Raw genomic sequence first — 25,526 nt, forward strand, 5'->3', positions numbered from 1 at the left:
GTCTGGGCCATGCGGCAATCATCAGCCTCGTGTCGCTGATCATGGGATAAGGAGTGAGATTGTAGCTAGGTAGAGATTCTACCTAAGCTATGGTGAGCGGTGAGTGAATGGTAGTATCACCATATAAATCTTACCCTCACTCTTCAAGTTAGTCAGATTCGAATTTCCCCAAGTCCAGCATGAATAGATTAAACCTGCTTTCAGAATTTAATACACCGTAACATATGTTATCGTTGACATACGTTGCTCCAGGAGTCCAGAAATTCGTAGCTACCGATTTACCACTGGGCCAAAAAGCAAACCAAAATAACCATCGGGCATAATAGTACTTATAAATATAATTTGTTTATGAATAGAAAATCGTAGTTCACGGTCTCGACGGTCACATGGTCGGCCCGGTCGACCCGGTCGACCCGGTCTTCCCAAGATGCATGGGAGATAAGGTTTTCTGGATTGGTCGCTATGGGGCCTAGGCCATGCGGTAATCCTGACCTTGTGTCGCTGATCATGGATAAGCATCAAACTCGTCTCGATCGACTCCATGCTTGTATTCTTTCCAGATGTATGGGATTTCTCCAGCTTAGGGATATCAAAGTATTATCTTATATCAACAAACAGCCTAGGGAGGCGTCACTACTTTACCCCCCCTCTTCAAGTTAGTCAGATTCGAATTTTCCCAAGTCCGGCATGAATAGATTAAACCCGCTTTCAGAATTTAATACACCGCAACATGAGTTATCGTTGACCTATGTTGCTCCAGAAATTCGCAGCTACCGAACTACCACTGGGCCAAAAAGTAAACCACAATTACCATCGTGTAAAATAGTACTTACAAATACAATCTGTTCATGATTGCTTCCCTTGAGCTGTCCCTAGTGTCAGATATGTTTGGGCCCTCTTCGGTTCTTAATTCAAATACAACCTAAGTTGCTCCAAAAAGCAAGCTTGATACACGAGGTAGCTTTGCGAAGCATAATTGTACTTGCGATCATTCCATACACTGGTGCTCCTTCTAAGCCAGACACTGGCTCTTATATATTTGTCCCGTCTAGCGCTAAAAAAAAGATTCCATAGTCTGGTGACATGCAAACGAGGTAATTGTCAAAAAGGGCAGAAGATTTGTCAAGTTGCCATCAAAAAAAATATTAGTTACCTCGGTCTTGGTAACGTTTCTATCTTACTGTTACGGCGCATTGCGGGCTTGGTGGCTACGCAGAGCCGTAGCCAGCCAGCCCCAAGTCGTAACGGTGCGATACTTATACCGTTCCCGGGCATACCAGGAATATTCTAGTGTTTGGCTTGTTTGGTTAATAGACCCGGCTGTTTCCGATCACACTTATGTACTTAATTGCGGGAGGAAGTGCGACCACCTTTTGATACCCACGCACCGCATGGGCAAATTCGTGACTAGCGATGCGTTTAGCAAGTCCTTTCCTTGCGAGTGGTCGATGATCAGGTGTAGAAGCAGAGGACAGCATGACGCGGGAATCATATCTATTGATCATCGAAGAGGAGTGATATCACATGAATGTAACTATGATGTTGCGGGCGGGGTCGTTGAGCTAACGCCGCGGTGAGAACAGAAGTCCTGTTGAAGGGCGGTTACCAGAATAGGTTACAACCATGGTTCAAGGTTGAACGCACGGTAACCGTTGCTCCAAGGAATTACGAATGACCTCACAGATTGTCAATATCATTCTGTCTGGATTGCCTGCGTTGAAAGCGTGCACTAAACATTCGGGTACTGAGAAGAGTATATCGCCCTAGAGCACAGCGACTGAAGCCACGTGGAAAAGTGATAGTAGAAAAAGCAGAATATACTACTATCGAAAATATTGGTATTGCTGCAGGCTCCTACGGAGCGCATTTCAGCAACACAGAGCTCATTTTTTACGGGGTCTCCATCGCAGGTCAGATAACCTGTTGGCTAGACAGAGTGGGAGTCTAAGGGGTCTGATTTCCAAAGACTGAATCTCGGAGTCCTGGTAGAGACTCCGCCGTTTCCCATAATTTGTACATTAAGATCTCGCGTACCAAGTCCCCACATTTCCCCAAAGTGCCCTAAGGGTTCTTGCTCTTGGACGACGCGGGGTAGATTCGACCGTGAATCGTATCCCATCACCTTTTGTGGCCTACGCTTTGACATTATTAATACGAGGGAGAACTTATGAACGCAGCACTCTCCTGCGAACAGATGAATTCGTGACGCAGCGCCCCTTACGGAGAAGGGTTGATATCGCAGAGCCCGTCCTTACGGAGAATAGTAAATCTCGGAGAGCTTATCCTGCAAAAAGCGCCATTCTCATTTCACTTGTAAACCTCAACAGGCTGATGTCGGATGAACACCTGGGTTGGGTCATGCATGGAATAGTATGTGTTATGTAATGGTATCATTCCCGTCTAACTGGTTATCGAGAGCCCCGGCTTAAAACCTTAGAATTCAGGCAGCAAGCGAGTCTCCGCTGGCCTTATAGATGGCCTCATAGATCAGGTGTCAGCTGCCACCTGAGGCTTCCCCGGCGACTGAGGAGTCACTGAGAGAGCAGCCAATGTATTTGTGACAGGTTGAAGCCGCAAGAATGGCTAGTGTGACAGGAGGTCCGGGCTTCCTCTTCACCTCCCGAATTTCGAGGGATTCATGGCAACTCCGGTCATCTCAGGTCAAAGATGGCCTTTTTCCCTTCGGCCAAATTTCCTACCATCCAGACCCGTAAAGCCCTGCTGCTGATAGACTTTCAAAATGAGTTTGTCCGCCCTACCGGCAATCTCCACGTTCCCAACACGGCCGAGATTCTCGACATTCTACCCCCTCTAGTGGCGGCATTTCGTCAGTCTGGCGATGTGATCTGGGTTCGCTCACAATATGAGTCCCCCCAACCCCAGGAAGATTGGAACTTTGGAGACAAGATCATCCTGGCAACCAAGCCGAGGAAGCCTGCCCGGCGTAGAGCGCCCTCGGATGTGATCGAGGTCGCCTCAGATCGGGACACCCCAGAACCAGTGGACGCGGAAGCATTTCTGTCAGACCATGCGCCCAAGTGCTGCATTGGACAGTCCGCCGGTTATCAATTTCCCGCGCCAGTGCTGTCCGCAATCGATCCTGGTCGCGATACGGTCTTGGACAAGACGGGATATTCGGCGCTCGAGTCAGCTGGCCTCGTCTTGTCGTTTCGTACGCGGTTCATCACAGAGCTATACCTGTGCGGTTCACTGTCCAATATCTCTGTTTATGCAACTGCGTTGGACGCGGTCCGAAACGGCTTCTCGGTGACCCTCGTCGAAGATTGCCTGGGGTTTCGGGACTTTCGACGTCACCAGGAGGCCATGCGTCGCATGGCTGATATTCTGGGAGCCTCGGGTATCACAGCACAAGAGCTCTGTCAAGAGCTAGATTGGCAGGAGACTGAAGAGATCGCGCAGCAAGAACGAAAATCTAGGCCCGAAAAATCATCAATCACGCCTGGGGACGCCGTTGGCATTGAGGACATCATGCATAGTCTCGATGTGATGCAAGAAGACACAGCCCTCGTCCACAGAGACGATCGCACTCTCCAACCATCATCTGATTTGCGGAGTTCAGGTGTGACTCCCCGGTCGTGTAGCCTTGGGAAGGAAACCGCAAGCAAGCCGCAAATTCGCGCTCGCGTGCGCCGTCCGAAACGTCGGGAATTGACCCCCGACACGGTCACTGAAGGGCCAGTCATGAAAAAACCAACGCAAGAGACATTGGGAGAGGGTGACTGTCGTCTTATTCCGGAGATCGACTTGTCTCGTGACGCCTTTGAGCGCATTCGCAGGGAGGTATCTTGGCAGAAGATGTATCATCTCTCGGGCCAAGTGCCCCGACTTGTCGCTGTCCAGGGTCAGGTACAAGAGGATGGATCTATCCCTATCTATCGACATCCCGCCGACGAATCTCCACTGTTGACAGCGTTTACACCAGCTGTGGATGAGGCGCGCATTTTGGTGGAGCGCATTCTAGGTCATCCCCTCAACCACGTTTTGATTCAACTCTATCGCGATGGACATGATTCCATATCTGAACACTCGGACAAGACGTTGGATATTGTGCGCGGCTCGTTCATTTGCAACGTCAGTCTGGGAGCTCAACGTGTGATGACACTACGGGCCAAGGTCTCGGCCGCACAGGCCCATGAGCGTACGGAAAGCAGTCGACAAAAGCAAGCTGTGCCTTTACCTCACCGGTCTCTGTTCATTCTTGGCGAGAAGACCAATATGCGATGGCTTCATGGTATTCGACCAGATAAGCGCGCAGCATCGACAAAGACCCCTGCGGAACAAGCCTTTGGTGGCGAGCGTATCTCCTTGACGTTTCGACACATTGGAACCTATTTGCACCCGGAGACAAACACCATCTGGGGCCAAGGAGCCGTAAGCAAATCATCCCAGTCGGCGCGGCCTGTTATTCATGGCAACGCCGCAGAGACGGAAAGACTTATTCATGCATTTGGTCAAGAGAATCGAGCAACCGATTTTGACTGGAATCAGTTCTATGGTGCCGGCTTTGATGTGGTAAACTTTGTGACAACATCTCCCGCGCCATTGATTCTCAGCGGCGACCCCATTTCAGATCTACGCGTGCAGTTGGCTCTGGGCGAAAGTGGAATTCGGTATGGGGTTGTCGACAGCGCTGAAGTCTCTGCCTGCGATCGTTCGGTTGAGCAAAGACCTTGTTTCGTTGAGTCTTCGGGTCGAAAAATTGCTGGAGACTTGGCAATTTTGAAATTTCTGGCTCAACAACCTCCTGAGACGACTCGAACCGGTGTCGCGGTCCTACAAGGAGGCAGTCAACTGGATTCGATTGAGGGACTTTTGGTGCGCTGGCGGCATCATTGCGCCACCTCGTCCGGCCGATCATTTGAATCTGAATTGGAGGAGTGTGAGCGGGCGCTTGCGGAAAGGCATTACCTAGGTGGGGCATCACTGAGCATTGCTGATTGCTCCTTTTGGCCCATACTACGCGACATCATGAGCAGGGAAGGGCCTTTGAGTGCTCAATTTGTGAACCTTCAACAATACCACGCACGCATGGAGAAACGTGGTGTTGTCAGAGTCATCCTTGGGTAGTCACTCTCGCAAAATTACTATCTTGGGGTTACCCTCCCCCCTGGTTTGAGGTTTCAAGGGTAGCAAATATCCCCAATCTTATGAAGTACCTTACTCTTGCGTTGCTTAAATACGACTCGATGGATGCATTCGGAGTGTGTTCAATGACACTTTGATTGGGTTTGATATCATGGGAAGTCGATGTTGGATAACACCAACGTGTTCAACGCTGCCTAATATCCACCCACAATTTCGACGCTCGTCTCGTCCACCTCACAGACATCTGCCCTCAAAACTCTGCCTCTTCAAAAGCTTCTCCAAACCAGGCCTACCACACACAACCGCTTTGAAGAATGCCTGAGCAACAACCGAGGCGCCGGCCGGACTGGTATGGGTATGATCATTAGGGTAGTAGGCATTGACCGCACTATTACCCTTGGTCCTGTAAATATCCGCCACGTAAGCACCGTGATCAATATAATGCACGCCCGCAGTCTCAGCCGCCAGCTTGGCATAGCCCACGAACCGAGACGGAGCGTACACGTATGAACCACCCTCCCAGACATTATTTGGAGTCTGGCTAGAGATGATCACGTTGGCACCCTTGGACTTGAACGTCTTGGCCGCGTTCTCCAGGTACTTGGGAAACGTGAGGATGGTCTCGGTGACACCGTTGTAATTGGAGGTGCAAGTTTCGTCGCCCGTTCCGCCGCAGTCAGTGCGGCCGTTGTCGCTTTGGCTGAGACTGCCGCCGTCGTTGTGTCCGAACTCGATGATCACCCAATCGCCGGCCTGGACCTGGTTGGCGATGGTTTTGAAGCGTCCTTCGCGAGTGTAGGATCGGGCACTTCGGCCACCGATGGCTTGGTTGGATACGGTGACTGTTGTGTAGGGGGGACATACTCACCCCAGCCTGGATAGGACACAAACAAATTACGTCAAGTCAGTAACGTGATCGTTGTTGTTGGTCTGCAATGCCATTCCAAGGTCATTTTTGGATTAACATCGTACCGTCAGTGCCGCTGCCGCCACCTCCTTTGGCCATGGTTGAATCGCCGGCAAGGAAGATGGTGGTCCCCCAGACGCTGGGAATGAGCGCGGCGAGCAACATAGTAGCCTTGATGATGGCCATTCTCGACAGGAACAATGAAGAAAGGATCAAATGAAGAGTTGAACTTGGAAGACCGCTCTACAACGGGTGGTTATGGCTGTCAGGTATCAATGGCTTCGAGTAAAGGAGCAACAAAAATCCCGTGGGACAGACAATTGCGGTTGATTCAATTGGGAGCGTGGGTTCAAAGTGTTTTTATACGTCTGCACAGAGCCAGAACCCGGGTCTGAGTGTAGCCAGTATACTGTACCCCTCAAGATAATAGTTACATCGTCTTCTTGAAGCGTGATCGCTGCTGGCCCCTCCCTTTCCTCGCCATGTTTCAGACACTTCATGCCTTACAGGCCCGCTTGAAAAGCGAAACATACTACGGCGACACCGGGACCGATGGGTGGAGGGAAGCTTGGCAATGGAAATCAATTGGCGGCCTTGAATTACTCCTTGAGTCTCTGCCACCCAAGTTGGTCCTTCCAGGTGGCCTCACCTGCAATACTACCTGGCAGGGAGGTCAAGTGTATGATGAATCTGTTCAGTGATCGGATTGAGTGGACGGACAGGATCGACATTTTCATGCAGAATGATAATCCGGGGCATTTGGGGGCGGGGTATTCAACTACCAGTTAGAGTGCGAGTCCAGTATTTCGAACAGCCTAAGTCTGGAATGACTGGAAATATGGATGACATGTTCCGAGTACTGATAGTAGTACCGGACATGGAAGTGTCAAGACTCGATGGAAGTCGCTGCCTGTTCATGGCTGTTTAACCCAGTCTCAAGTCTGACACTTGGGCAATCAGAATGGGATTGACACAGAATAAGCCACGGTCTTGTGGGGTAAGAGAGTAGCAAATTTAGTCCTGGGATGAGTCCAGGCAAAGTGATGGCCATGCAGTCTCCAGTTGAAGCTAGTCTATTTTAATCGTAACGAATCCGATGATCCGACCCCGGTGGTGTGTGAGAGTGAGACACATAGAACGTGTTAGGAAGGAGAAAATACGTGATACTGCTCCGTCGGTCCGGATGAATAAATGGCAACTCTGCCTTGTGACAGGCGAATCGGATATGTGCGAGTATGTACAATGCTCTCAAATCACGGAGCGGAGCAAGCTAAAGGAAGAGAAAGCAGAAGGGTCAAGTCTCACTGTCGGGCTTGGCACATGGGTTGTTCCCAAATGAAGCAAACTCCGGTGGAGTAACATGTTAGTTGACGAGTGGAAGATAAGGCGTTAATAAGAAAGGAGAGTCGTCATGTCAAGTCTGAGTGGTGCAAAGACCGCGAAATTGCGGACAGAAAAATGACCCATCTTCACACACAACTAGATTAGAGCTTCTCAAACGTCGGAGTACGTTTCTGCAAGCCTGACAACAGAGCAGCTGAAACGTCGGCTGTCTGAAGAGCTGCGCTATTCCATACGCCGGTATAACGCAGCCCATCCTGTACACTGTGATCGCGCGACCAGTTCAAGATCTCTTTGGTTCCCTGAACAGCCACGGGGCTCTTGGACGCGATGAGTGTTGCCAGCTTCAGGGCGGCCGAGATCGTCTCTGTGCGGTTCTCATAGACTGCATTGACGAAACCCACCCGGAGGGCCTCGTCCGCTCCAAAGATGCGTGCGCTCAAAGCCACCTCTTTCACCCAGCTGGAGCTGCCGACCACTTTGGGCAGACGGCTCAGCGTACCAATGTCGGCCGCCAAGCCAATATCAACCTCCTTGACGGCAAATCGCACGTCCTTGGAGCAGAGTCGCACGTCGGCGGCGGTGGAGAGATCGATGGCGAGACCGAGAGCGAACCCATGCATGGCAACGATCACAGGTTTCTCGCAGCGTTCCACGGAAGTGATACAATCTTGGAATTCGAGCACGTGGCGGCGCAGATGGACGGCCTTGCGCGCTGGATCGACGGTAGACTGCCCGTCGGCCAGGGCCCCTCCCTGAGATGCAGCCTTGACATCTAACCCGGCTGTGAATGCCTTTTCTCCCGCGCCACTGAGAACAATCGCGCGAACCATGGAGTCCTCTGAAAGTTGGTTGAAGACTTGGCGTAGCTCGAGCCACATGCTAATTGTATAACGGGGTCACCGGGTCAGGCACTATTCGCAAAGGAGTCGGTAGGTTCAGGGGGTGAAAAGGTAGTGTAGGTTAAATGCTCACGCTTCGAAAAATGCATTCATCTTCTCCGCCCGGTTGATCTCCACATGAGCGACATATGGGTGATGCTCAGGGAATCGGACATTGAAATACTTGAATGAGTAACTTGACGCCATGACCGCGGGGTATATTTTAGACAGTAATCACAAGTTGCAGGAGGGAAGAGATATTCGTCGGATGGAAGATAGAATTGTGGGGAGAGAGCTGTTGTCTGGATGAATCAATACCCATCAGAATCCCCAGATACTGCAGATGAGAACGACAAGTCTAAATGAGTGGAAACTGAAGCTGTCTTTCGCCGATTCGGTTCCTCGGGCGCTGAGGAGGAACCTCGGCTCAATCACGCGTTCAATTAGGCAAACGGGCAGCTCCACACGTGGCGGGCAGTGGACCTCTCCGCAAAAAAAGAGTCCGACGGCGTCCTAAAGTAGTATAGCGTATCAGGTACTGTACGGCTACCACTGGGTAAGTGAATACGTACAACAACAAAAGGGAATAGTAATACTACTAAACATAGTGAACAATGTGACAACTCGAAGAATAGAGCATGTTGACTTTAGAAGCATGTCGTGAATTAAAATATTAATTGGGCTTGTCAGAGCTAACTAAATTATTGCGAAGCATCCCACTGGAGGAGAACAAAACTAAAAGGCCTGTGGACGTCCTTCATTATTGGCGCTGCTGCAACATCCCCAAATCACAAAAGCAGAGTACATGCAATGAGGCGTCCAGGCAAGTCAACAATCAGGTGTTTGTGGGGTCATGATATCATCATAAGAAGAAGAAGAAGAAGAAGAAGAAGAAGAAGAAGAAGAAGAAGAAGAAGAAGAAGAAGAAGAAGAAGAAGAAGAAGAAGAAGAAGAAGAAGAAGAAGAAGAAGAAGTAAGCTGTGGGTGTGCGCATCGCAGCCAATCCCCCAAAGACGAGTCATTGGATTATTTCCAATTTACTCAATGGTGATCTTCTTGGTGGCCTTCTGGGTGGACTTGGGAATGACCATGGAGAGGATGCCATTCTTCAGGCTGGCCTTGACATTGTCCTGATCGACACGGCCAGGGAAGGTGAAGGTGCGCTGGAACTCGCCGATCGAGCGCTCGCTGACCCAGAAGCGGTGGCCAGACTTGGTGACTTCGGTGGTGTGGTCAGTGTTGGCTTGTTCACCGGTGCGCTCCTTGGGCTCCTCAGAGTGGTATTCGCGCTCGGTGCGACCCTTCACGACCAGGGTAGTGGGATCGGTGAACTCAATGTTGATGTCCTTCTGAGCGATACCGGGTAGCTCGCCATCGAGGTGATAGGCATCCTCACTTTCGCGCACGTCAAAGCGAGGACTGAAGTGTTGAGTGGAAGTAGTTCCGCGGCTGGATCGATGAACATCGTAGTCGTCCAACAGGCGGAAGAGAGGCGAGAAGTCGCCCGAGGTAGGGAAGCTGGTGCGGAACAGAGACATGTTGGAGGTTCGAAAGTGGTAAGAGAGATTGAGCTTGATGATAGTTGTTTTGGTTGCTGAGTTGGAACAGTGGGAAGCGTTGAAGACTTTGTGTTGTGAGCTTGAGCTTGATCTTGTTGTTGTTGTTGTTGATGATGATGAAGGAGGAAGAACGTGGGAGGGCGAGGAGGGGGATTAAATAATTGTCAGTGGTGACACGACAGGGAGTGTTGGTTGCAAGGGAGGAACCATTGTCAGGTTGGCAACCAAGCGTTGCTGGAAGGTGCCAGCAAAGGCCATTGACCAGTTGGTGGAGTTGCGCGTTTGTTCATGCATTGACCAGTTGGCGCGGGCAGCTGCCAGCAGCCGCGGGAAGCTTCTCCAAGGTTCTACCACATCACGTGATCGGCGTGGATCTGGAGCTCGCCGGCTGCTCGTGTCGTACGATTGCGAGGGATGTTCTTGAGCCGACGTGGGCCTTGCGTTCCATCGAACCTTCTGGCATTTGGAAGATTCGTGCACATCAACGACCACAGATGAAACATGCGACATAGTGACGCAAATCCAACAAATTGGGGACTGTAGAATGTAGGTCAGGTGTTATTGCGAAGGACAGGAGGTGAGCAGCATGGAGAAATGTAACGTGATATTGATCTGTTCGATTAGAATAGTGTAGACTACTGTAGAAACAGCTATTCAGAAGCAAAGAAACTAGTCTTTCCAGCTTCGGCGGCGGCGTGAAGACAGCGTATGGTGAGCGAGGAGTTGTCGACTGCGTGATTCTTGGACAGGACAGCAGTAAAGAAACTGGCTCATTGTCTCATTCAGCCGCGGCAGCGCTAATCAATCAGCTCTTCGAGGATATGAAAGTACGGCAGATGTGAACCGCACGGCGCCTGACTCGGGAGTGTGTATGAAGGTAGCTAGCTTATCGAATCCTAGTCGGCACTTGAGGCGTCCACGCATATGGATTGCTCGTCCGGATCAGGCGAGGATTGGTTGGAGAGTAAGGACCATCGCGGCCGTCTACTCAGATTCGGACTCATCAAGTTGCATGATCTTCTCGTCAAGGTCCTGTGCGACAAAATTAGCTTGCAATCATGGACTGGAGGTGTAGGCCGCGTGCTGTCTTCCTGAACAAACGGGGCGACGTCAGGGAGGAAGTAATAGATCCTGAGAGACATACGCGATCTAAGCGATTCTTGAGAGCCTCGAGTTGACTTTCTTTGATAACAAGATGGTTCTCATCATCCAGGTCTTCCACGATGTATTCATGATGATCCTCATCGTACTTGAGGATCATGGCTTTGATTGAGGGATCGCATTCGATCAGCAGGCCTGTTACATCAAAATTAGACCTGTAGAAGCCTCATATTCAAGGGACTCAACTTCGGACTCACCACGAACGGCTCGAGGCATGGTGAACTTGACGAGGGACCACTGCAGGTCCTTGGTGGAGCTGCTGGCTCGTCATCTATCTTCACTACGCTTTATCGGAAGGCGGTCAGTGATACCACGAGATTCAGGCATCAAGGCATCAAGGCATCAAAGCATCAAAGCATCGAATAAACTTCAACACACGCTGGAATCGATAACAATAAGAGGTTGTTCTAATTGACTACTCACTGCTGAGTGTATGACTTGTATAGAATAATTCATTCATGCGCAATGCACAATGTAGAGCTTGGTAGCTCTCGACTATGCCTCTTGGTCGGTGTCCCTCTTCTTGTCAACCTCCGGGACCCATCCAGTGGCTGCCTGGAAAGCAGTAGCTGCCAATGCAACTAAACTCCCGCCCATGAAGAGCATCCGAATTGCATGTTCGTACCCCTGAATCGCAATCAGACGCTCTGTTCCCGTTAGACTCATCACCGTGGCTGGACTGCCGAGCAGGGTTCGAATCAAGTCAGGGCGAGGAGACATCTTGTGCTGTTGGAAGCTAGTCTCCAATGCATTCTTCAACACGCGAGTGAAGAATCCGCCTCCAATCGCTGACCCGAAGCTTCCAGCGAATCCTCGCGACATGGCGATGAGAGAACTCACAATGTAGTGAACCTCGGGACTGGTGAGATGCAAGACATGTGACAACGTGTAGTTCATCAGAGACCCAGCGAAGAACCCATTGATGAAGGTCATTGCAATGTAAAGAGTGACGGGGGAATCTGGGGTGGAGAGGAAGGAGAGGGCCAGCGTTGCAGCAGCAAAAAGGACGAATATCATCAGACACGAGCTATACGAAACCTATGAGTGATCATAGCATATGAGGGGAGATATTGAGTGACATGGAACTCACGAATAGTAACTAGCTGACTTTCGAATGTGCAGCCAGCCCACCAAAAGACCACCACTACCAAATCCAGCATTAGTCGGCACCAAGATGAGACCAGCAGAAGCGGGCGACCATCCCCTGACGGCCAGGGCATAGACCGGGCTGTAGAATAAGACGGCCCATCGAGCCATCATGAGACCCAACCCTGCCACGCAAGTCATCAGGACGGCCCTTGAACGCAGCAATCGAATCGGGATGACCGGCTCTGTTGTCCAACGCGATTCTATGAATATGAAGATCACAAATGAAACTGCGGCAATCGGCAGCGGCCAGATGAGAATTGTGGGAGAAGCCAGACTTGAAAGAAGCAGAACAACAGAAAGTGCCTTGATTGAGAGGTCGGTTTAGTATCATACTGGGGATAGATTCAGACAACCTTGGGAACCAAGAAAACTCACCAACGCCAGAGCGCCTGCATAGTCCACCCGTGAGAGAATCTGCATAAGCGTTCCTGAATCAAGAGGCGCACGAGTACCGGATGTCGCAGGAATCGCCAGAAATAACATCGGGCCCAAAATCAGAGCAGCGGGTGCTTGAATCCAGAACATCAGACGCTACCGTGGGTCGTCGTTAGCGTCGAGCCTGTCCCTACTTGAAGTCTTCAGGTAACATACCCAACCCAAGGAGGAGACCATCAAGCCTGCCAGAACGGCACCTGAAGCAAGACCTGTGGTATAGCCCGCGTTGATCATTCCGATGCAAAGGCCCCGACGCTTTGGTGAAGCCAGATCTACCGCCAATATGATGGCAATGCTCATTAAGCCACCACTTCCTAGACCTGCCACTGCGCGCCCTAAAAGAAAGACTGATAGGCTCGTCGCTGCGGCGGAAACAAATAGGCCAATTGCAAGCGTCGTGCTCGCGAAAATGACATAGAGTCGAGGTGTGAAGATCGCAGCCAGTCGTCCAGTCAAAGGCGTGACACTGGATGCAGCAATCTACTTGCAAAGCACTACTTAGCCCCGAATTTCTTCCATAGGGTTGGAATCGTGAATGCGCCACTGTACCAGATATGCCGCGGTGAACCAAGTTGCTTGGTCGAAGGCATCCAAGTCAGCCGCGATGGCAGACTGAGCTGTTGTCATGATAGAGATGTTGATTGCTGCCGGTCGGAATAGCACCACGTCAGTTGACAGTGTCGCATCGGAGCTCCCTTATACACATCAATTGCATTGGCCTACTTTGGATCAGAATGAGCAGCTCCATGAAAGACGCGATTGCTATCCCACGGGGGATGCTAACGCGACCACTTAGTTCTTCATCCGCCCGGGATGAAGATGCCAGTAATGGAGACTGCTCCGAAGGGGTTCGAGCTTGCTCGTCTGCCATCTTAAGTTGAAGGTTCAGTCAATTGTTTAAGATCACAAAGTCATTCAGAAACTTGCATCTGAGACGATTGCCATCAAGTACGCTAATCATGCCGTGCGCATCGGTCGAAACCCACGGTCGGAGCTATCAAGGAACGGGGCCGAAGGCTACGATTTCTAAGCAGGCCCGTCGTCGGGTCATGATCTCGTCAGCTGTGAGATCGATCCTGTTTGGAGCGGGTTTGATTGTCAGGTTGTTGAGGTCTTCGCTACTCGCTAGTGCCTCTTTTCTCAACGCTTATCTTGGCGGAGTCTCGAGTACTTTCAGTATAGCAGATACTGATGTATGTCCATCATGATGGGATTATATTGAGTTGACTGTTCGGGCTCCGTGACACAATGACGTATGTACAGTGCGGCTGCCACACGTGACAAAAGGGTACTTTGTTTACGTCCTGTACAATTGTACAATTGTACATTATTGCACAAGTTTCTGCGTAATATGCGTTGCGCATTAAGCTCCAGGCATTCGCAATGTCGACCAGTCATGATCTTCGACTGACTTTGTGGGTACCTTTGTGTCGTTTTCTTGGGGTTGGTTCCTGAGAATGGGAGAGTCAGTGGTGAGACTGTCTTGCCTAAGACCTTCTTCACATGGTTGATTGAGTCTCCGATCGGTCTCCAGCGTCCCACATTCTCAGCTCTGGGCCTTTGGCTTGACCTCACAAAAAAGCTATAGGCGGGTCTTCGTTTCACGGTGGGCAGCTTCATGTGATCACACGAGTCTTTCAATCTCGTGCGTAATTTGCTCTCGTAGCTTCCTAGGGCTCTTCCTGCACCGCTCCATGAAATAGCTCTAGATAAAGAAGGGCTCCGAGACTGATGACTGTCTCAGCCCGAACTTTTCATTCCACAATGCGAATGAGTACCTTGATGGTAATCTCACACCTGCGTGTGGATTGCCAAGCTATATGAGAACTGAACACCGATGTAATTTGGATTGACTTTGTTTTCATCGGTGCGATCCTCTCTCGGATCGTGCCTGATACTCTCAAGGTGCTTACCCAAAATTCTTGGCGAATTCTCCGATGGCCACCATGCTTGGCATCCCGACTGTCAGGCTCAGCGGAACACTTGGTATGGCAGACAGCCCTCAGGGTACTTGCTTGGCGAAATTACAGGTCGTGAGCTGCGCTGGGAACGACCATTCTGCAAGGTTTGCGCCAGGTAACAGAGCCGGCAAATGGTCAGGAATATTGCGGACACCGACTGTAAGACGCGGACTATAAGAGTCAACTTGACCCTCCTCGGTCTTGTGTGCCATCCAGTCCATCCATCGTCGTTTGCCTGAAATTTTCATAATGGCGCAAATTTTCTGCATGGCACTCACTGTTGCTACGGTTGTAGCAGCACTCCCTGCTATGGACTCTCAAAGCCAAGCACAGCCCTTCGTTCACACACCGGCTACCCCGTGGAATGCAGGTGGACTGAACGAGTTTCCTATTCACTCCAGCTGCAACGTAACGCAGCGTCGGCAGATTGAGTTGGGCCTTGCAGAGGCTGTCATTTTGGCCGCTCACGCTCGGGACCACATCCTCCGCTGGAGCAATGAAAGTGAAATTTATCGAAAGTACTTTGGAGATAGTCCCTCAATGGAGGCCATCGGCGCTTACGAAGTCGTTGTGAGTGGAGACAAGAATGGCATTCTGTTCCGCTGTGATAATCCAGATGGAAATTGTGACATTGACGGTGAGTATTCGTAATTACCCCAGAAGGAAGCATATGAAATTCTGACTGAGAAAATCTCATGGGCAGGCTGGGCTGGACACTGGCGGGGAGAGAATGGCACGGAGCAGACTGTCATCTGCGATCTCAGCTATCAAACCCGCCGCTCTCTTGCAACAATGTGCGCAATGGGCTACACCGTCTCTGAGTCTGAAACGAATACCTTCTGGGCCTCTGATCTTCTGCATCGCTTGTATCATCTACCTTCCATCGGACAAGAATGGGTCAACCATCATGCAGACGATTACGGGGAGGTTCTCAATCTGGCTCGTCAGCTTCCGATGCTATCTACTCATGATTCGGAGACTCTTCAATATTTCGCACTGGAAGTCTATGCCCATGATATCTCAGTGCCTGGAATTGGGTGCTCGGGGGACAGTGATATTGGAAGATATGAGTCTAACACGGGCGCGACTGTGACAAGCACCACCAGTGTCTCTTCCACTACAAGTAGCGCGTCGACTGTGAGTGAGCTATATATTGAAGTCTGTTTGATTGTTTTAAAATTAAGTTGCTGATCAACCCAGAATTGTCATACCCACGCTGGAGGTGAGCTTCATTGCAACTGAAGCTGTAAGTTTCGATGCGATGACGGGGGAGTCCCATCAAGCCTTACGAAGCACCAAAGACGTCTGGACTTTCCAAGTTACGCATAACCATTTTCTGTATGTGTTTGGGCGAAGTAGAAGAAAGTGTCCATCCGACGGCGACGAGAAGCACCTAATTTATCATTTAAGAATTGCCAAGATACGTCTGACCGAAAGTCATTGTTTCCTGACCATTTCCTGTTCTACACCAGTCCGGCCATTGTTTGTGGTATTTTCAGAGGACTCACAGGCTATTCCAAATAGAGATTTTCTATCAAGACTTATTGCCTTCGAAATTTTTGGCATTACGATCCTGAGCGTCCAACCCATGTACCAATGTCTTTGAATACTCTGGACCCCTGACACTAATTGAGATCTTCTACGTCGCATAATGGCCGGGTGCTCACACCGACTGATCATCGATGAAAATTCCAAACTAATTTGGGCTCAACAACGACCAAAAAAAGTTGGCCACCGTGCCTGAACATCACCAATAACTGCTTGCAAGCTCTTCGTCTTCCCTCGGCTTTCCGTTGTGTCATTCCAAGTCTCAGTTTGCCATTTTTTTTCAAACTTAATGAGCTGTCTCTCCACTTCCGTAGAGTTATACGACGCAGGCGATACAGATTGCAAATATTTGCAAAAAATCCGCCATCGGGGTATATAGTAAGTCGAAACAAGACCACCCCATTGCTTGGAAGCGTAATCGGCTATCTCCCCGTCTGGGCCCCAGAGCGTAATCTGGTTCCGGGCATTGTACTCCAGGAACGCCTCAAATTCCTTATCGCCATGAGCCCAGGAACGGGCAGACTCAGTCCACGTGGATAACCGGAAGTTGTGATTTGTAAGTAAAACCGCGTCGAGGTCAGTGAGAAGCTGGAGAAGTTTGTCACTCTCTCGTGTCAATGCATGGGAATCGGCAACAGCGCTGGACGTGTTCCAAGTGGAGATCAAACTATGGTAGATCGGAATGAAGGCGTTGACTATGACTTGTCGTGTCAAGTCCACCATATCATGCTGATATGGAGGGCTGGCCCACAATCGAGGTTCCTCTTTTGCAGCTCGATATAGCTTCTCCCAGGATTGCACAACTTGCGATGTGTTGTAAGTCGGGACAGAAGCTTGAAAGCCAATGCGAACATTGTTGAGACCGGGCCGAATCTCAAAAGCCGATTTGATCACAGAGGTGACAGAAGTATTGGTGTTATCGTAGACGCTTGTGCGAAGCAAATCCCAGGCTTCATACAACACAACAGGAAGAGTACCGCAGCCGGAGTATCGGCTTCTGACCCAGTTATGGAAATATTTTTCGTGTCAAGTGGCACCTCCGACCATGCTTGATCCAGCAAGATGGTGTACATAATCTCGTTGCCTTCTTGGCCTTCCATAGTCAGCCCGTACCCGACTAAGGACGGCGACTCGGCTCGAGCCTCGGTCGCGTTGACAGTGACATTTCTCAGCTGTCCGTAGAGTCCCATGTTTCCACCGTAGTCGTGGACTTGGCACCAAATCCAGGGTTTTCCATAGTAAAAATTTGTCCGGCGCCACTGGGGTGCAGATTCCGAGAAGAGATCCAGAATCAGCATATCATCGTTCTTCTCGATGCCAGACAGGAATGCCTGGATACTTTCTTCAGTCCAGAATGCAGCCTGTGCATAGAAAAGCCAGCCTTGCATCATCCACACTGCACCAGGATCGGCCTGTTTGAGGCTTTGCCACGTATAGTACGTGACATTTCGAAGATAGTCCAGGTCCCCCGAGTAAGGCGAATTCTCATTGTATTGATCCAATGTGTAGATGTTGCTAATGTTGCCATAAGCGGCTCGCTGCTTGCTTATGAAGCTGGACTGGATCTTCGCAAAGTTGGCATCAAAAGGCTCCAAATATGAATCATTTGAATACTGTGGCGGGAAGCCTGCCCATTGCGATCCTCTCACAATCTGCGCATCTGGCAATACTCGAGTAGTGTTCATGGGCACAAATCCAGTAAATGCTGGCAGAACAGGAGTCATGCCGAGTTCCACCATGCGAGGAAGAATCTTCATCTGCAGTGCAAATTGCTGATCGATCCAGGTTCGCGGAAGATCCCCTCCCCATGATCCTTGAATATTTCCAAGTCGATTCCAGGCTTGAAATGCAGGTCCACTGAGATATGAGGCTATCTCTGCATCAGTGAGACCAAGCTCCTGGAAAACCTCCACAAGGATCTTTTCCTGGCCGACCCAGGCGAGTGGGAGGTTTACGCCGTGAAGCGCCATCCAGTCAAGTTGAGTCTCCCAGTCCTTCCATGACCAAAATGCTGTAGTATAGGAAAATGTGACTTCCAAAGTCACAAGTCAGCATGTGATCACGAGAGTAGATCAGGACAAAGGAAGTGGGTGTTCGAGGCTTGGAAATACCAGCATTAAAATGATAACGCCAGCGCACCGTGCTGGAACTCTGAATAGGTTGGTTTAGGGATGGAAGTATTGCTGGGGCTTGTTCCAAGCGGCTACCAATAAACCAGTATATGTCGACATGAGCGATATCAGTCAGGTATCGCCGGAGTCTAGACACTCATTAGGTGGGATGTGGGAGCCTGCGATGAGTGTGGATAGAAACTTGCCCTGACGACAAGGCCGATATGGAGGTGCCCTTGATAGAGATGGTGTTATTGGGGCCATTTGACACCATGAATTGGTCGTAGCCATTAATTCCAACACAGCAGGACTTGTCGATGGTGAAATCAAAGTGATTCGCGTGATTAGAAAGTCGTCTTTTCACAAGATTGTAGAGACCTTTTGTGGATTGGGCGTAGGCCAATACTCCCATATAGCAAACACCAAGCAAAACAGTTCCCAGATGCATGATGAGCATGCGGTTCACATGGAGTTATTCTAAGGAACTTGAGGATGAGAATGATATTTGGAAGACGCTGGTCGCCTTAAAACAATCGGAGTAAGAGGGGTAACGTGACGTCCATGCTGACGATTCCTGCAGTGAAATTTCTTGGCAATACGCATTGATCGCCAAGCAAAGCTCGAGTGCTGACGATGAAGATTGATAAGGTACCCATCACAACTTTCAGTCGCAACGAACGAAGGTTGGTGCCCGTAAGGTTGCAAGCCTGGTAAATTAACTCAGATGTACATGCGGGAAAGCATATTGTTACGGTCAATGGATTTGTGAGTATTGGTAGCTCTGATATACTTGACATGATGGAGCGGCAACAGCAAGGGCTGATTCACTCGTGTAATCTTCTTCTCCAGCAACATATCATTCCTCGAGTTTAAAGGCACTGAGAGTACCAGGCGTTGGAGACCTTGCAAGTACCAGAGGAGCAGCAGGTCGGGCCGTTCCAACCCTGGCCGCCGCACTGGCCCCATTGGGCGGCGCACTGTAATCGGGAAAATATGTCAGCATCCCGATAATATGAAGGCTTTGATGCATTGAACTTACGTTGCCAGAAGAGCCACCAGAGCCGTTACCAGAGCCGGTGCCGGTGCCGGTGCCGGTGCCAGTGCTTGAGCTGGCGGTGGTGGTCTGGGAACCGCTGCCCGAACCATTGCCTGAACCCGAGCCGCCGGAGCTGCCCGATGAAGAACCAGCGGAGACAGTCATCGAGGCTGAACCGGAGCTCTCGTAGCCTTCGACGGACAAAATTTGGTAGTTGTGCGAACCGAGGTTCATGCCGTGGGAAGCCCAGGCGTTGAAGTGGTTGGAGGTAGTGACGGTACCACTGGAACGCTTGTTCTTTCGGATCGACCAGTACTGTTCAAAGGTAGATGTACCAACAATAGATGGTTGATTGACCTGCTGGTGTTTGTAGATATCGTAGTCCGAGCCATCACTGGTCAGAGTGCCGACATGGGTCATTCCATTGCCGGGGTTGTAGCTTCCGTAGCTTTCGAGGATGTAGTACTCAACCAAGGGGCCAGTGGTCCAACCATAGATGGAAAGATAGGCATTGCCGTTGGGAGTGAAGGTGCCGGAGAAGGAGATGTCCCTGTTCAATGAGTACAGATCAGTTAATTATTCTAATGTTCATCCCATGGAAGGGATGTGCATGGCTGTATTGAAATTTATCTGCACTTACTGGGCCTTTCCAGGGTTCCATCCCTTTCCGCAAGTGAAGTCGCCACCGTTCTGGTTGGCCCAGTTGACGCTGAACTGGCCGGCGGCGCCGTTACTGTAGCTCACAGAGCCTGCGCCGTTGGTCCAGAATGAATAGTAGTAGCCGTTGTTGGTGCCCGTCTGAGAAGAGGTGATAGTCTGGCGCTCAACCAGATGATTGACAGACTGATCGCTGGGAAGCGCCAAGGCACCCACCACAGTTGTAAGGGCGATCGCCACGGATGAGAAGGAGACCATTTTGGAAATCTGGGGTGTTCTGGCTCAAAAGAGGACTCGTGATGATCAGAGATGGAGTTCTTGGCAATGTATAGAAAGGGTCTCGTCGTCCTCTTTATAGTCGTCCGTGTCCAACGACCGGAGATTCACCCTTTCCCACTTCTGAGTCCCTCCCGGTGTTATGGTTGACGGACGGCAGTGATGCCTCCAAGTGTCGGCTCTTTGTCGATTTGCATTATTCCATCTTAGGCTTTCATTACCGGCTGTAGTATTGAAACCTGAGGACAGGGGCACGCTAAGCCGCACAGTGAAACGAGGCTGGATTCCTAACAGAGCCCTGCCACATATTGCGCTGATTGGAGCTCACTCGGTCGCGCCGCTGCAGATTGTCAGGACCGAGCAGGGCCAGCCCCAACCACACCATGAGAGTCCAGCCCGTTGCTCAGGGCTCGGGAGCATAGCCTAAAAGCGGACCCGCTGAAGAATCCCCAGTCTGGGATTCCGTCACGGAAAGGGAAATGCCGTGACGCTCAGACACGCCCGCAGGACATGCTGGGATGATGAGCCAGATGACCCCTCATACTCTTCAACAAACTCTAGCAACCAGTCGGCGATGATTCAAGATAGCTCTTCCACGTCGCCCCCGCAAATGCAGGGATTTGACCTGATTCGTAGGGTCAGTGGCAAGGCTCAACAGATGTGGATTATTCACCCCGCTGTTTATCCATATCACCCACGAAATGTCAACCACGTCGATGTAGCGAAATGCTCCGGAATTCTCACTTTGAACCTGCATGGTGGATGCAGCCCTCGCCAGTGTCACAATGTGGGGGAACAATTCGGCAGATACACTAAAGAGCAGAAGTGTGCCACGTCCACTTGAGATCGTCAGCCCGTGACCACGTTCCCGGAGGTCACGCTTTCGATTTCAAGGGTGGAGCCCATCTGAAACCAGACTAAACAGCCTTCATTTCCATCCACTATTTTCAGACTACTTAGGGAGGTACCGTGCATCTTACTCCTCCATTGGGTTTCAACCAGTCTACGAGCGAAGCTTTGGCCAAGCTGACGATGGGAATACTGCACTCTTGCAAGCTTTTGCCCAGAGAGCGGAGGACCCCTTTAGCCGTCAAGGCGCCATCCATATTCCCCCAAAAGGCAAGAGTGGACCGGTGGAGTGCCGGCCTGATCCTGCATCGATCCTGCGGCCGTCTGAGGTTTCATTACTAACTTTCCTCGATATCCCCACGTCCCCAACGCGGACGACTATTCCTCTCGGTCTCCTCAATTGTATCCACGCGGGGAAGGGCAATTGGCATGAGTCTGACTGCAGGGACAAGTAGCCGTCAAGTGCTCAGTAGGTGAGACTTGGGCCGCATTGACAAAAGGGACCGAGTTGCACCGTGATGATTTGAATGGACACGATATAGCCGGGAGAACGTGGAAGTCTGATGACACGGATCTCTTGGATCGTGTTTGACCGCCGCTGCAGCATCATGACCCTCATGGGTCGAGGATTCCCGCACATGTCTTCTGGGAATAAAGTTTCGGCCGGGTCTTGACCATGAGAAGCAAATGAGCTTGCTTCTAGTGCCATATGAAAGCTCTCCATCATGTCTTTAACAGGACATGCTCTGTGGCAAGCTTTGGCTGTATGGTGCTTTGCCCACACTCCTTGCACAGTTAGTGACCCCGGAGGTCCAACCGTGCTTGATTTGGCAAACGTATGCTCATTGCACCAGTCCGATGCGGAAAGGAAATGACCTAGGGGTCAAGGGACAAGTGAAGTGCAAGTTTGAGCATCTGGGAATAGAGCTATTTCTGTCAGAATGACGGTGCATCGATGGACAAAGTCTGTCTTATGGCGCTATTCCCGAGAATGGACTCGCAATCAGGCACAAACGGAATTGAGTAGCCTGCGGATGCACCACATGGACGTTAGGGATCCTCTCTCGAACGAGCATTTTGTGAGGATCATTTGGGCGTACTACATTGAATCAACACTGCCAAAAATCTCAGCATTCTGACGCATTGGGCTTTCACTCTTCAACGCAGCCCCTCGGACCAGTTCACGTTGGATTATTCTCACGCGTTGAGAAATGAATCAAAAACACCCTCACTGGACACACGTCCAGGCTGATTCTGTACATGTGTCTGGCTCCTTGTGAAGATGCCCAGTACTGAGCATACAGCCCATGCGGAATGCAAGTCCGCTTTCAACTTTGAGACATTGAAATCACAACCGTGTTATGTTAACAACGTCTGCTACTCCAAAGGCATATATATGGCTGAGGCACCGTAGTTGGCTACTTGCAAATCCAGTTGCGCCGATCAGCGGATATCACGCTCAAATTGAGTTGGAATCTACACTATTCCGTGAATCCACTCTTTGGTACTTGGAAGATAGTTGTTATGCCTTCATGGCCCTGCACGTATCTACGCGCTAAACTGCAACGAGACTTTTCTGCAGCGACTTTAACCGTTGATCACTGCGGGGTATCTGGGGTAGATGTCCCGAAACGGCTCACGAAATCCGAGTTCCGAAGCTCAGATAGACACTTGAAACCAGCAACTGCATATTGTGCTTGGTGTGTGGCCCTCAGCTATGTGCGTATACGTAGAAAACGCATCGGACACACTGCAGATCCCGTCAGGCCCATGACTAGAGCCCTTTTCAGTACCTTCACGTCAATTTCATTGACTTTGTGGTATGATACCATCAACCTCTGTGGACCTTCTCATACTCTAAGTGCAGTCCCATAACCGATTCTCAGGAGCTAGGGTTTAAAAACCACATTGATCCCGCGGCGTACGTAACTGAATGATCAGGGCGGGAGGATTATGGTGCGGGTGAGATTCTTCAGAAAAAAGAAAAGAAAAGAAACAAGAAGACCTGGTGCTGGCATATCTGCACTTTCCACGGACTTAGAAGCGTGCCCAATACATCGGGTATGGGGCAAGCTACGGCACTGTACGCTTTCAACTCCGGGCGTTCAAGCCTGAGTCAAGATATCTTTGTGGATTAAGCATTTCATCCATCATTTGTTACATGGCCTGAGGACCCACAAGCTTCAAGAAGAATGACTGGAGAAAGTATCAGCTTTTGAATCCTGCAAAGTGACGGGGATCAAGACTATGCCCCTTCAGGCACGGCGATGGTCCGATGCTGTGACGAATATAAGAGTCGCGTCCGAAGATGAGAGGTATCGCAATACTTGTTACTTGGTAGAAGGCTGACATAAGAACATCAAGAACTCCATACATTGACGTGCTCGTGCAACAACACGATGGTGCAGATTGCCCTGCTCGCTCTCGCCGCACTCGGCCTTGGTGGCCAGGTAGGAGCACAATCTGCCTGTGCCGCTGCATGGTAAAGACCCCAGATCGTCTTGGCACTGAGGTCTTAGCAATGCAACCTGTTGACTCGTACTCGTCTTCATATACAGGGCCCAGTGTGGCGGAAGCAACTTCAATGGACCAACTTGCTGTGTCAGTGGTTCAACCTGCTCTGCCCTTAACCCGTATTACTCTCAATGCATTCCGGGCACCCAGGTAGGCCTTTCCCGGATTCTGCAAGCTTTTTACACTCAGCAGATTATGAAAAGAACTGGAGTCAGTATGGCAACTTATCTCACAAAGTTTTCTATAGGGGTCTGGATCCGGGTCCAGTTCTGGATCTACAACAGCCAAAATAACCACCTCCAGTGGCAGTGGTTCAAGCATCACCACTACCACTCAGGGTGGGAGCCCCGGGACATCAGAATACACAACTAGTACAACACTTCCTGCGGCCACTGCCACGCAGCCAGCTTATCCTGCAGCAGACCCAAGTTCATGTGGGGCATGGGAACTAGTCGACAATGTTTGCTGCCCAGAGTACTGCTTGTCGAACAACAGATCCGAGTCGTGCACCAGCAGTTGCTCAGGGGATTGCGGAACTCCCCCGTCGTCTATGTGCAAGTCGGGCACTATGTGTATGGCATTCACTGCTGCAGGGCGTTTCACTCCGGGTCAAAAGCTAATGGTGACATTCAACAGGGGGAGAACAACTGAATGTTGGAACGAACGAAGAATGGCATTACAGCGTGAGTGCAGCATGGGGATCTGCTCTGCATCATTCTTGTCTTGCGAAGACTGATTTAGCCAACAGCGGTCAACCCATTTCGGCCTGACCAGCGGCGGTGCCTGTGGATTTGGCCTGTATGGTCTTTGCACCAAGGGTAGCAAAACTGCGAGCTGGACTGATCCCATGCTGGGCTCAACCTGCGATGCATTTTGTACCGCTTATCCGCTCCTCTGCAAGGATCCCTCAGATGTCACCTTGCGAGGTAACTTTGCCGCGCCCAACGGTGACTATTACACGCAGGTACGAAATGGAAACTGACTGATGTCGACAAACAACCTGTAATCTGGCAATCGAAAATGTTTGCTAACCGCCAATTGCCGCCCAGTTCTGGCCCTCTTTGAGCGCTGCCCAGCCTGGCGATCCCGACAATTACCTCTCGTGCGGAGAATGTTTCGAACTCATTCGCACGAGAGCCGATGGCACTGAATATCAAGTCGGCGACTCAGGGTACACCGATCCAATTTACCTCGAGATTGTGGACAGCTGTCCCTGTAGTGCGAATTCCAAGTGGTGTTGTGAGTGAATATCAACCCACTTACCATGTCTGGTGGAAACGAAGCGGAAAGCACTGACGACAGCAAATAGGCGGCTCGGGAGCTGATCACTGCGGCGAAATTGACTTCAAGTACGGTTGTCCTCTTCCCGAGGGCAGCCACCACATGGACTTGTCTGATATTGCAATGGGTCGTCTGCAAGGAAACGGGAGTCTGACAGAAGGAGTCATCCCCATCCGTTACCGCCGTGTTCCGTGTCCCAAGCCAGGTAACGCTTACATTTGGCTGCGGGACGGAGGTGCAGAGTATTACTTTGCCCTCAGCATCGTGAACACCAATGGTGTTGGATCTGTTACGAGCGTGGAAGTCAAGGGCGCGGGCTCGAACTCCTGGGTTGCACTTAAACGGGATCCTAACTATACGAGCAGTCGGCCACAGGAGCGATATGGCGCTTGGGTTGTCCCACAGGGTGAAGGACCTTTCTCTTTGCCGGTTGGGGTCAGAGTGACATCCCCGGACGGCCAACAGATTGTGAATGAGGCTGCTATCACCTCCTACACAGCACCTGCGGGGTCTGTGGAGGGGTTCTACTACATTGACATGGGAGTGCAGTTCACTTGAAGTGAAATGATCGTGGTCCGGTGATGTTGAATGAGGAAACACCAATTTGTCTGTGGAGCAACAGATGCAAGAAGCTGGAGCCGCGAACTACGTTGAGTTTCTTTTCAGCTTCGCGTATGAACTAGCCCGAATGAAATGAACGGTATGGTGATGCTTCGCATGTACGTAGAATCATGCCTCAGTCTATCATCCTAGG

The 25,526-nt window shown here is 50.6% G+C and overlaps 10 protein-coding genes across 10 annotated transcripts; 3 read left to right on the top strand and 7 right to left on the bottom strand.

Moving 5' to 3' along the window:
• Positions 1–2,667: 2,667 nt before the first annotated feature.
• On the top strand, positions 2,668–5,088 carry N7539_007989 (isochorismatase family protein family; the record flags this gene model as incomplete). Its single annotated transcript, XM_056937590.1, has 1 exon — positions 2,668–5,088. One exon carries the CDS (start codon positions 2,668–2,670, stop codon positions 5,086–5,088), a length of 2,421 nt encoding a protein of 806 aa, XP_056787455.1.
• Positions 5,089–5,340: 252 nt separating this feature from the next.
• On the bottom strand, positions 5,341–6,199 carry N7539_007990 (rhamnogalacturonan acetylesterase RgaE; the record flags this gene model as incomplete). Its single annotated transcript, XM_056937591.1, has 2 exons — positions 5,341–5,948; positions 6,079–6,199. The coding sequence occupies 2 exons, from the start codon at positions 6,197–6,199 to the stop codon at positions 5,341–5,343; spliced, it is 729 nt and encodes a 242-aa protein (XP_056787456.1).
• Positions 6,200–7,497: 1,298 nt separating this feature from the next.
• On the bottom strand, positions 7,498–8,442 carry N7539_007991 (enoyl-CoA hydratase/isomerase family protein; the record flags this gene model as incomplete). Its single annotated transcript, XM_056937592.1, has 2 exons — positions 7,498–8,236; positions 8,330–8,442. The coding sequence occupies 2 exons, from the start codon at positions 8,440–8,442 to the stop codon at positions 7,498–7,500; spliced, it is 852 nt and encodes a 283-aa protein (XP_056787457.1).
• Positions 8,443–9,272: 830 nt separating this feature from the next.
• On the bottom strand, positions 9,273–9,773 carry N7539_007992 (Hsp20/alpha crystallin family protein; the record flags this gene model as incomplete). The annotated part of the gene is made up of 1 exon (XM_056937593.1): positions 9,273–9,773. The coding sequence occupies one exon, from the start codon at positions 9,771–9,773 to the stop codon at positions 9,273–9,275; it is 501 nt and encodes a 166-aa protein (XP_056787458.1).
• Positions 9,774–9,947: 174 nt separating this feature from the next.
• Positions 9,948–10,304, bottom strand: N7539_007993 (uncharacterized protein; the record flags this gene model as incomplete). The annotated part of the gene is made up of 1 exon (XM_056937594.1): positions 9,948–10,304. One exon carries the CDS (start codon positions 10,302–10,304, stop codon positions 9,948–9,950), a length of 357 nt encoding a protein of 118 aa, XP_056787459.1.
• Positions 10,305–10,778: 474 nt separating this feature from the next.
• On the bottom strand, positions 10,779–11,171 carry tfb5 (TFIIH complex subunit TFB5; the record flags this gene model as incomplete). Its single annotated transcript, XM_056937595.1, has 3 exons — positions 10,779–10,826; positions 10,939–11,090; positions 11,153–11,171. The coding sequence occupies 3 exons, from the start codon at positions 11,169–11,171 to the stop codon at positions 10,779–10,781; spliced, it is 219 nt and encodes a 72-aa protein (XP_056787460.1).
• Positions 11,172–11,450: 279 nt separating this feature from the next.
• N7539_007995 (putative MFS multidrug transporter) lies at positions 11,451–13,410 on the bottom strand (the record flags this gene model as incomplete). The annotated part of the gene is made up of 6 exons (XM_056937596.1): positions 11,451–11,982; positions 12,046–12,407; positions 12,480–12,635; positions 12,696–13,019; positions 13,089–13,183; positions 13,263–13,410. The coding sequence occupies 6 exons, from the start codon at positions 13,408–13,410 to the stop codon at positions 11,451–11,453; spliced, it is 1,617 nt and encodes a 538-aa protein (XP_056787461.1).
• Positions 13,411–14,749: 1,339 nt separating this feature from the next.
• Positions 14,750–15,742, top strand: aspf2 (major allergen Asp F2; the record flags this gene model as incomplete). The annotated part of the gene is made up of 3 exons (XM_056937597.1): positions 14,750–15,137; positions 15,204–15,637; positions 15,701–15,742. The coding sequence occupies 3 exons, from the start codon at positions 14,750–14,752 to the stop codon at positions 15,740–15,742; spliced, it is 864 nt and encodes a 287-aa protein (XP_056787462.1).
• Positions 15,743–16,207: 465 nt separating this feature from the next.
• On the bottom strand, positions 16,208–20,110 carry N7539_007997 (uncharacterized protein; the record flags this gene model as incomplete). Its single annotated transcript, XM_056937598.1, has 5 exons — positions 16,208–17,042; positions 17,093–18,080; positions 19,073–19,136; positions 19,199–19,745; positions 19,836–20,110. The coding sequence occupies 5 exons, from the start codon at positions 20,108–20,110 to the stop codon at positions 16,208–16,210; spliced, it is 2,709 nt and encodes a 902-aa protein (XP_056787463.1).
• A 3,266-nt stretch (positions 20,111–23,376) lies between these two features.
• On the top strand, positions 23,377–25,330 carry swo1 (putative swollenin; the record flags this gene model as incomplete). Its single annotated transcript, XM_056937599.1, has 7 exons — positions 23,377–23,459; positions 23,536–23,701; positions 23,739–24,063; positions 24,128–24,174; positions 24,240–24,455; positions 24,541–24,730; positions 24,801–25,330. The coding sequence occupies 7 exons, from the start codon at positions 23,377–23,379 to the stop codon at positions 25,328–25,330; spliced, it is 1,557 nt and encodes a 518-aa protein (XP_056787464.1).
• Positions 25,331–25,526: the final 196 nt, after the last annotated feature.

This window comes from Penicillium diatomitis, assembly GCF_028827545.1.
Source record: "Penicillium diatomitis strain IBT 30728 chromosome Unknown utg000011l_segment0_segment0, whole genome shotgun sequence".
In the NCBI taxonomy this organism is placed as follows: Eukaryota; Fungi; Ascomycota; class Eurotiomycetes; order Eurotiales; family Aspergillaceae; genus Penicillium; species Penicillium diatomitis.